Source organism: Protobothrops mucrosquamatus, unplaced genomic scaffold (assembly GCF_001527695.2).
Source record: "Protobothrops mucrosquamatus isolate PMUCROS unplaced genomic scaffold, P.Mucros_1.0 scaffold77, whole genome shotgun sequence".
Taxonomy (NCBI): Eukaryota; Metazoa; Chordata; class Lepidosauria; order Squamata; family Viperidae; genus Protobothrops; species Protobothrops mucrosquamatus.
Genome location: NW_015386454.1, coordinates 508951 through 520508, shown reverse-complemented (window position 1 = coordinate 520508; position 11558 = coordinate 508951). Strand labels below are relative to the sequence as shown.

Genomic DNA, 11558 nt, shown 5'->3' with positions numbered 1-11558 from the left:
ATGCCACAGGAACAGGAAACTTCCAGGCAGGGCTAGAGGGTATAAAAAGACCATCTGCCCATGTGCTCACTCTTTTTTCTTCTCCTCTGCTGCTTATCTGTCTTCTGCAATAAACTGTAACCTTCTTCCCAAAGCAGTCGCCATGTTTGCTTATTTATTCCCGGCTTGGATGAACCAGGATGAAGACTTACTTCTAACAGGGACCTCTGCTCTAAGGCACAAGATTTTTTTCATTTTGCAAAAACGAATCAATGCAATTTTTCTCCTTAATATACCATTTACATTCACATTTTCTAAATGCTTCAACCCCTTTCAGTCCTATTACTTCAGATACCTTTCTACTAATCTGCTCAACATTATACTAGAAAAAAGACTGGCCTAGGATTGAGACCTATAGCACACTCTACTAATGTACAGAGGAACATTTACTTCCCTAAAATTCTACTTTGACTAAAGTCACCCAGTGAGTTAATGACTTTATGGTTAATTGTTTTTACTATTATGGGTTCAAAATCACTTGTTTGTTTCCTGCAATTCTAGGTCTTTAATGGCCTTCTACAGTTTTATAGCATAATATAGATGCTAGTCAGGAAGTCTCCTTGACCAGGTATGAATGACAAGGAAGAGCTTTCTTAATAGCTCTGTGCTGACAAGTCTCACATCTTGAGAAACCAGTCATTGACCTGCAGGCTGTGTTAGTATGATTCTCCTGGCTGCTCTGAATTCTTGTGGTAAGGAGGCCAGATTCTTCCCCCCAGCATTACATCATGAGTTTGTGATTAAAAATCATGAGCATTGAAATTTTTGCCTTCTTTTTCAGGCATAATTGTGGTTCAGCCCTTGTTCCATGCTAGCAGCTTCGAGTTAATACTAATTTGAGTATTTGCCAGCAATTCCACAAAGTCACTTTATTAGTTTGTGTCCTCCAGTCAGGTGATCCTGGATGATGTGATATACATGCTAGTTTTGTGACAGACTGCATTGCTCTCTACTTTTATGTCTTTCTAAAGAATAGTAGCATTACATCTACATTTTTCTTATAAGTGCTATATGTATTAATAGCTCAATAATTCAAACTAGAAATTATGTATGACTTTTTAATTTGTACAATATGATGGAAGTGGGTTCACCAACTGTAGTTTGGAATAGATGCCAATCTAATCTGCTCTTTTGGGAAAAGACTGAGGCAGAGGAAATGGCACATTAAAAATGGTGAGCCACATCATCCAGCCAAGCTCTTTCCAAAGTATTTTCCTTGATTCTATTTATTTATAGATCCTTCCACTGGATCTGTGATATCAATTATGGTGTCTAAGTTGACCTGCCATGAACTATATATATAAAAGAGCTGTGGTGGCACAGTGGTTAGAATGCAATATTGCAGGCTAATTTTGTCAATTGCCAGCAGTTTGATCCTGACTGTCTCAAGGTTGACTCAGCCTTCCATCCTTACGAGGTCAGTAAAATGAGGCCCCAGATTGCTGGGGACAATATGCTGACTTTGTAAATTCAGAGACTGCTGTAAAGCACCATGGAGCAATATATAAGTCTAAGCGCTATTGCTATTGCATGCGTCATCAAGTAAAGCATGGGGTGCCTCCCAAGATCTTCCCACCCCACAAACACCCCATGCTCCACTTCCCATTCTTTGGGTCCCCACAGGTCTTTTCCCCATATGTCCATTGCCTCCCCAACTGGGTCTCTGCAGGTCTTTTTGCATTTCTGATATATCAAGTTTGGTTGGTTTTCCAGAGGAAGGGGCAGAGGAACTATGTTCACTGCATACATGCTGCCAAGATAAAGCACACACAATTTTTAAAAATTGATTACATGCCATCAAGTTGTTGTTGACTCCTAGCAACCACATAGATTTTTGTCTATGACAATCTCTAACATGGTCTTTCAGGTCATTCAATAGTGGAGACATACTGGATGATGGCCAAATGACCTCCAAGCCAATGCACTTGTCTTATTGTAGTAGGATACATACACAAGAACTCTTCCCCCCTTACAGGGGAAAACCTTAACAAATCTGCCAAACTTTAACACACTTTTATAAAGATTTATATAGTCATACTCAGAAAGATTTTAAGCCAGACCAGTATTTCTCAACCTTGTCAACTTTAAGATGTGTGGACTTCAACTCTCAGAATCTCCCAGCCAGGCTGGATGGGGAATTCTGGGAAATGAATCAATACATCTTAAAGTTGACAAGGTTGACTGTCTGACCCAGACATTTTTAACCAATCCTTCCCTTCCTCCACTTTGATAAAGAATGTAGATTCTGTGTTTATGCAAACCACTCAGCCACACGTTAGAGCGTTGGGCAATTGCAGCCCACGTAATTTCTTTCGGGTTCCTGTCTCCCACACATAGAGAAAATGAGGTAAATTGAAGTGTACCTTGAGAACATAAAGCCTGGCAATTCATATACTGTACAAGCCTTGCCTGAAGCTTTGTCAGTAATTGCTCTACGAGCTAGCACTTTTTAATTTTTTCTGTCCCGGAGAGCTTTCTGTGCGTTTCATATACGATCCTTCAGATGATTTCGGCAAGTTGATTTAGGAGACAGTAACAGGTACAGAATCAGCCAGAAACTTATCCTGAACCTGATCTTCATATGTCCCGTTATTCGGAAATCAGCCCGGGATGTCCCTGCCTGACTATTTGCACTGCAGATTTGCATCCTGACTCGTCAGGCTTTGTGCAGTCCACATTTATTTTAGACACTGTAAAACTAACGACTCCCGATTCTCGCCCCGCATTGATACCTGCTCTTCGGCCGGCATTTCCCGCCTTCTTCAAGGCAGAAGGAGGAGGAGCCGCGCTGTCGAAGCAAACCAATCGCGCGGCTGGTATGCAAAGAACTCAGGATCCGCGAGACTGTGGCAGGAGATCCGAGCCGACTTCTCTGGAGGGAATGCGGCTCCCCCCGAGTCGCTCGTTGTCTCTTTGCAAAGATTGCTCAGATGCTGAATAAAACAGTGAGTAAACAAAAGGCGCTGCGCTTATGTTGGAGCGGAAGACAAAGATTTGAGGACTCCGGATCCCTGAGGGCACCGAGGGATCTGTTTTGAAAGGAGCGGGTTTTGAAACCCTTCAGTCTGTTCCCTGGATCGGAGTGGCTATGATTGATTGGTCCGTTCGCTTATTCATTGTCAGTAAGTAACAGAATGTTTTTCCCCCTTTTGTTTTAATAATGATAAGATGAATGAGAAGAGTTGTTGGTCCTATCCCTGATAACTCGGAATTAAATTATTATTGTGGTTTATGAACTGTGTGAATAGGTTTGCCACAATTTTGCCAGGGAAAATCGGGGACTCTGCCAGGGACTCTGTATTCTATGATATTTCACTTCGGCATTGAAGCATTAATATGGCAAGGTAATAATAATAAGAACGAATATATTGCTTAATATTTTCTTTGCAATTTGACACTTATGGTTGGATACTCCAAGTGGTCTAGCGATTCTACTGTATAGTGTTCCATTTTCCCCTTCTTAGCAAACTTTATTTGGGGGAAAAAAAGACTCTGAATGGGCAAACATTCACAGGTGGAAGCTGTCTCTAAGATGCTCAGAAAATTCACTGATTTGTTAGGGCAACCACACAATAAAATACCATTTGCAATCCTGATTTCAATTAGTGATTAGAAGCATCAGATTCTTTGGGTGCTCTCTGAGAAACTCAACTTGAGTTTGATCTGGTTCCTAAACTCTGCTGAGTCATAACATGTATATTTGATTTTAGCCACTACAATCTATTGAAACAGGTTATAAAAAAGTGGTTTATTATGGTTCAATGTATGAACCCGGTCCTAAAGCCTATAGCTTTGTCTTGTCATTTGACAGCACCCAGCTGATCTTGGACTAGCTGAGGGTTGGATGGGAAATGACTAACTAGAAATACAGGTAGCCCTTGACTTATGACCCACAATAGGACCATAAAATTTGTTGTTAAATGATGCAGTCATTAAGTGGAGTATACAATTTTACAACTTTTTTTGCCCTAGTGTTACTGACTGCGACTTGTGACCTTCCCTGCTGGCTTTCCCATTGACTTTGTGTGTTGGAAGCCAGCGGGGAGGGTCACAAATGGCAATCCCATGACCGTAGGACATATCATAAACGTGTGACAGTTACTAAAGCACCCGAATCATGATCGTGTGACTGCTGCGACACTGCAACAGTTGTAAGTGTGAACACCGGTTGTAAGTTATTTTCTTCAGCATTGTAACTTTGAATGCTCAACTGTAATCAACTCTAATCATTGCAACCAATTCTACATGGGACAAACATCATGTCAATTAAAAACGAGAATCCATGAACACCAGCTGGCAATCAAACGCCACGATCCCAAATCCTTCATACCCATACCAACACCAAACAATACCAGTTTGATTGGAGCAACACAAAAGTCATCCGCCACGTTACCACCTGCCACGCACAGGAGTTCATCAAAGCCTGATGTTTCACAAGCAATTCCATCAACAGACACATTGACCTACAACCAGCCTACAAACCCCTCAGAATCCAAATCAACCGCACAGCTACCAGAGACAGCAGCCACCCTCAACCAACCCATGCAAGGCCCCCAGCCAGCACCTTCCAATGGCCCTGACCTGATGTAACCTCCCCACCACAAGACCCATTACAAGATTCCCACTGATGACTCACACCTGACCATCACAAGACCTGACTCATTACAAGATCCTCACTTGACACACCCACACCTGACCCATCACAAGACCTACTGACCACATGAAGCCCTTATAAACAGAAGAACACTGACATCCCCTAAACTCTGCTGAAGATGTTACCTAGCCTGATAACAAAATGTTTGGAAACCATCCCACAAGCTCAGAGAATGAACCTTCACCCTCAGAGTTAAGGGTATGTAGAGCTTTGTTGAGAGGCCCCTATTTGTGCTAACCTAGAGTTATCACATTGATTTCATTGGGAGACAGTAGGAAAATGATAATCAGTAACCAGAAAACCACCTCATATACTTACTGGAGAGAGAAAGATTTGAGAAGTGTTGTTGTTTTTATAGTAAATCTTGTACCTCTCTTGGGGTGGTATCTTAGACCAATTTGAAAAACTGAAGGTAACATTAGAGATTCCTTTAAATGTGATGGCACCTACATATCCATATGGAGAATAGCAGAAGTATATGTAGGAGTTGACCAGGCTGAGCCCAAGTGAGGGGTCATATGAGCCATAAGTCATATGTCCTGTGTCCAGTAAATATGACTTAAAGGTTTCACTAATGCTGCAGGCTGCATCAATGTAAACAAATGTAAACAATGTCCTGAATGTACAGATAAATACAGTTTTAGCTATTTTAATTAATCAAAGTTTCTGCCAATTTGGGAATGTGACTGTTAGCTCTTTGTTGGAAGAGCATAGAATCTTGATGGCTGGGGATGATGGGAGCTGTTGTTCAGCACATCTGGGAGCCACCAGTTTGTGAAAATGGTTGTAGAAATTGCTTGGATTCAACTTCATTTAAAAAAAATATCATTTTTATAGATAACAGATCCAATTGCTGAGTCCTCCATGAATACTGACAGATTGCATGCTTGAAGGTGTTCTTGAATGCAGAGCATTTCTTTCTTTCTTCTTCTTTTTAAATGTTTAGATCCAGAATGAGATGCAATATATTTCCAGAAAAAAATGGCTTTTTAGTAATAATTTTTTCTAGATCAAATTAATTGCATGTGGCCATATAGATGTGAATCAAATTGATAACATTCTTACTGCTTTAGCTTGACTATATGTGGAAGAGATTGCCTACAGGGGAGTTATTTCTTTGGCTTATAAATTTCATCTGGAACACCTTTAATGCCCACTGAATCTGGTAGACTTTTCTGAAGCCAGTCAGATGAAAATACAATAAGAGGAATGTGGCATGTTGAGATAAATTCAAGCTCAAGGAGGCTGTTCTGAGTTTATACCTTTGTGACACACTCCTCAAAGAGTTGTGTTTTTAACTGACAATTTACGGGGGCAGAAAAATCACCCATTTAAGAAACAATAAGCAACACTCAAAAGGATTATATAAAAATAGGTCAACAGAGGAAGGACCTGAATCAGATAATCAGGTTGCATCTATTTACAGCTTGTAGCTGTACATCTGCTGGCAAAGCCATAAAATATCTATGTGGCATGAGGTTAGATTCAAGTGAGCTTGTTGAACAAAGTGCATGACATAAATTAGATTTCAGTGAACAATAACATGCATTCTAATCAATTTTCCTAAATTATAGATGTTTAATCATACTGGGATTATAGTATTTCGTTTTTTGTAACCTAGTGAAAATACATGATGCTATAGAATGTTTTTATTTTGGCTTTGGACAATATAAAGTAAAAACATCAGCAATATGAAATTAACAATTCCAATATCTACAAATAGAATGCCTACTGAAAGTTGTGACAGATCTGAACATCTATTTCATTTGGATTATTCCGTAATCCTTAGGGCAGTGATGGCGAACCTTTTAGAGACCAAGTGCCCAAACTGCAACCCAAAACCCACGTATGTATCTTCAGGTGCCGGGTGGGCGTGGCCCATTGGGTGGGTGTGGCCCATTTGGTGGTCGTGGTTGTGGTGGTAAAGGCAGACTAGGTGGGACTAAAAAGTTCAATCAATCAATTCCAACTTTGCGAGATCTTTTTTTCCCCCCGCGAGAAGTTGAAATTGATTGAACCTTTTTTTTTTGCACACGATGGCGGAGGCCTAAAGCGAAAAGGTTTTATAAAACCCAGCTGAAGGCCTAGGACTGGGGCGACGGCATGTGTGCCCACAGAGAAGGCTCTGCGTGCCACCTGTGGCACACGTGTCATAGGTTCGCCACCACGGCCTTAGGGGATGATATGTTTAAAACAGAGAACCAGTTAGTTAAAAAGAAATATCCTATGGTAGTACCTTTGATTAAGAAACCAAGTCTAGTGGTAGAAAATTGACTGTGCTTAAGTGAACTACTTTGGGGGGGGGTGTCCTTAGTCTTTCATAGAATCCCCATCAGTTCTCAGAAACCCAGCATTTGAAAAGCCTCACTTTAGGTTATTGAGCTCTGAGAGTGAAGATCAGTTAAAGATAATTGTCTGAATCTTTTGTTAGAAATAGCTCTGTTTTAGCTGGATAGCTTAATAGTATGAATTGGCTTTGGTGTCAGCAATACAAATATTGATCCTGATTATGTGGCTTCAGCTTATCTTGATCTATTGGACTGACACTGAAGGTTATGTATCCATGTGTATCAGTCACAGAAAGGAGTTGCACTGATGATATTATTGGGATGACTTGGGCTGATGATATTACAGTGGTACTTTGGTACTCAATTGCTTTGAAACTGATTGAACTTGGTACTCAATGCATTTTGATGCAAAATTTAGTTCCGATACCATTGTTTGTCTGGTACTCAATACAAAGGTAGAACTTGTCAGTGTTCACTGCCTGGTGACTCAGTACATTATTCCTTATGGAAAAAAATTGTTTGGTACTCATCATTTTTGGTACTTATCGTGCCTCCTGGAACCAATTAATGATGAGTACCAAGGTACCACTGTATTCCTTCCTTTATCACAGCCCGCAGGGCAACCATCTCTACTCTTCATGATACAGCTATCAGAAAATCTGAGGAACAGCATCCATAACCATCTGTGTATGTGTGTCAAAATCTGCAAGATGGTAAGTGTGGCATCATAATCCACATTCTGCCCCTTTTGAACCTGTATTATACATATAACAAAACAGGAAGGGCTTGGATGATGAGGCTCCCTTACCTGTTTTAAACCTCCCCCCCTTCCACACACACAGTGTGGACATCACTGATGCTGAGCCAGAATTGTGTAAAGAGTGGGGAATCTGGGGGGTTATAGATCTAAAACTGAGGGGGAAGAACCAGAACGAGAGCTGTATAAATGAACTCACAAGTCAACAATTATTGTCCGGTAACTCAGAATTACAGTTGTGGTCATAACTCAAGGCATTATGTGACTGGACCTTATTTGTTCATCATTTTTTGCAGTGGTAATTACAAACAGCTCAGTTTTTAAATGAATGCTGCAGTTGTTGAGCAAATCCATATACCCAAATGGGCATATTTTTGCCAAAATCAGAAATAAACATTGGATACAGGCAAAAAAATTAGCAAATTGAGATCACATGAGCATGGGGTGCTGCAAACAGCCATAAAAGGTAAGCTGGTTGCCAAGTGCCCCAAATGCAATCATATGACTGCAGGTGTGTATGTGTAGTCATTGTAATTTTGAAAATAGGTTGTAAGTAGCTCTGGGTAGGTTTGTCATAACTTCAAAATACCCCTCCTCTGTGTGTGTGTGTGTGTGTGTGTGTGTATGTAGCTATTTTGAGTAGCTTGCACTACTCAAGAAACAAGAATCTGAGAAATAGATTATGTACACTCAGAAGAGAAAGCCATGCACACCAAGAAAAACACTTTGCAGTTATTCCAATTCAAGGCTTTGGGAGAATAGCCAGGTTTTGAAGGATTTTGAGAATGTCATCAGGATGGGAGATGTGTGAGGATACTGAGTGAATTAAGTTTGCATCTGCAAAGCAGAGTTAAAACCTATTCTTGAATTAGACTTTTTTCTAGGACATTATTCAAAATGGGAAAAAGGAAGAAAGAGCCAAAAAAGAAATCCATTAACCTGGGCAGTGAAACTGATCAGTGGATGTCTGATTTACCAGAAAGTCTTTGGGCTGTACCTCTCTCTAATTTGTCATTACCAGGTAAGGCATTTTGAAACAAATTTTGAATAATTGGAAAGAATTGTTTAAACATATAACATATAACACAACATAACATAAAACATAACATAACATAAACAAACATGTTTAGCATTTTCAACTTCTTAGTATCTTTGCAACATATCTCTTCAAAACGTGTAGAAATAAAGGGTGTATTTGCCCAGTGCCACAGATACATATGTGCTAACTTCAGAGCTTTAGAACATTCTATTGTGTTCCGCACATCTTGTCAAAAATTATCCAAAATAAAAGGATTTTAGTGGAATCCAAGTTTTAAAACACCCCTTGAAGAAAAAAAATCACCAAGACCACACAAGGATTTTCTCTTTTCCTTGCTCAGTCTGTACTGGCAACTCATCCAGTGGGTGGGATATATCATTTATTCCATTGAATATGAGAATCAGATAGAGCATTTTTAGTTTAGTTTCCCAATCTCCACAAACCCTGATTTAAAGAAATGCATAAGACTTCCCAGGATAGCTTTAATTGAACCCTATGAAATAAAAGTTGCTCTAATGGCTACCCCAACCAAGTCCTATCAATCTCTAAATTAAGGTGTGGTGAAAATCATTCCCATTGGGACAATGCTTCAAAATATACATTAAAGACTTCCGGTTCCGGATCGCGGTGTGTGCAGCTTTTCAAAGAGACTCCTCTCTTCGCCGGCTGTTTTCCCTCTGCCGGTAGACCCTTAATCGGGTCAAAAAGTCGCCCTGGAGGGGCGACTACCGTTGAGGAGGCCCTCGTCGACTGTGGAAGGGCGGCAGTTCCTTCCGCGGTCCGAGATTGCTCCTTAGGGACAACGGAGAAAAGATCAGCCAGTAAAATGGCCGATCACTTTGCTGCTGTAACTGAAAGTCAGAAGAACATCTAAGCGTAAAGAACCACCGTGGTTGATCCGGGTGAGACTTTTTCCCGCCTCTCTTAGCCCTTTTCTCTTTTTTGTTTCCTGTAAAAAGCATTTCTGGAACTATTTCCCTTCTTTGAGAGAGCGGCGTTTGTTAGTGTGGGAAGAGAAGCTTTGAAAATGGAATGAAAATTAATTTTAATTGACTATTTTTTATTTCTATTTACTTTGGGGTCTTGAAAATTCTTTTATTATTGAATTTTATTACTGGATTTAGTTTATATGTGAAGAATATTATTTTTTCCTGACTTTGTCAACGTCATTTTTGGTGTCTGGGAAGAGACTTTATAGTCTACTGAGGACACCCTGTGGAGAAATTTAAAATTGCAACTGTTTTTTTTTCTGTTTGATGCTGAGATTGGTTTTGACCTTTAGATCATCACAAAAGGGAAAAGACACAGAAATTCAACAGCTGTTAAATCTGTGGGGATGGACACTTGGCTAAACGTTATTAAATACAGCCTTCACTAAAAGATAACAGGCCTGTTTCTAGTTACTATTGAAATGGAGAAACCCTATTCACAATTCAACTGTAAACTTATATTGGAAAAAATCTATGAAGCCACTGAGCAAATATGTCTGCAAATAAAAGAGAGTACTACAGAAATAAAAAACAGAAACTCTACTTTGAACTTACAAACCGACCTTCAGATTTCATCTGACTATTCTATAGACCAAAAAACAACAGAAGAGGAATTAATCAACATTAAAGAAGATTCTGTTATTCTATATACAACCTATTGAGATTTCTGATGATCAAAAAATGACTGTAACTAAACCATACACAATTTCAAAACTAACAGAAATGGACGTGCAAATACAACTGATTGAGAGCTATGACAATTTTGATAATCAACTACTAACCACAAAATTGGACATAATGGAGTGTCTTTGCAGATTCAAATGTCGAGACTTGAACTTTTAAAACAACAAGGATTATCTACAAAGGAGTCAGGTCCCTAAAACAAAAGAGGGGATGCTCTTTCTTGACTCAAATGATACCACAAGGAATAAAGAGAGATTTATTTGTTGATATAGAGGCTTTGTTATGGAAACCTGCTTGGCACAAAAAGAAAGCTAGAATAAGATTTAAGAGTGTGACCTAAAACTGTATACAATGGGTTTAAAAGGCTTTTTAGACACGGATTGACTCAAGGTTTAAGATTGGTAAATAAGATGTTAGAGATCCTGATTGAATAAAGATTAATTAAATATGTGAACTTAGTGAGAAGATGTTTTTTCTGTATTAATATGTTTGTTATGGATATAACAATTATTCGGTCTGGATTTAAATTTTACTGAGTGGGTTAAAAGAGTTTTACATAGATGATTGATTGATAGATTATAGATTTAAAATAGAGTAGAAATGTATTTTTTGGAGTAATATTTTTGTTTTTAGGAAGGATAGCTATTTTGCAATGGAAGGAGAATAAGAGGGATTTTTGATAAAAGAAGAAATGATATTAATAAATGAGTTACTGATTATGTTAAGGAAAAAGGGAAAGGAGAGACACCTGAAGTATTAATAATATGTTTATCTAAACCAAATTGGAATATGGCAATTGTAAATAGTAAAGCTCAAAACAGGATTTGGATTTATATAGATGAAATGTTATTGATGATTGTTTTGATTGATTGAACTTTATTGAAAAATACATTAATTTGAATATATTATATTCGAGGGAATAGAGAGGGAGTTTTTAATGATTTAATCTGAGTTACATATGTATGATTTTGCTTTTGGATAATTTATTACCCTGTCACCACGTTGTTTCTCAAGCACCTTGTTGTAAAAATAAAAAATCAATAAAACTTGTTTTATATATATATATATATATATATATATATATATATATATATATATATATATATAT

The 11558-nt window shown here is 38.7% G+C and overlaps 1 protein-coding gene across 1 annotated transcript in view; it reads left to right on the top strand.

The window, feature by feature from the left end:
• Positions 1-2914: 2914 nt before the first annotated feature.
• Positions 2915-11558, top strand: part of PLCXD1 (phosphatidylinositol specific phospholipase C X domain containing 1) — a 17796-nt gene continuing 9152 nt past the window's right edge. Inside the window, exon 1 of the mRNA XM_015812280.1 lies at positions 2915-3161. Coding sequence (XP_015667766.1) covers positions 3128-3161 — 34 coding nt within the window. The 5' untranslated portion in view covers positions 2915-3127. The remainder of the gene's footprint in view (positions 3162-11558) is intronic.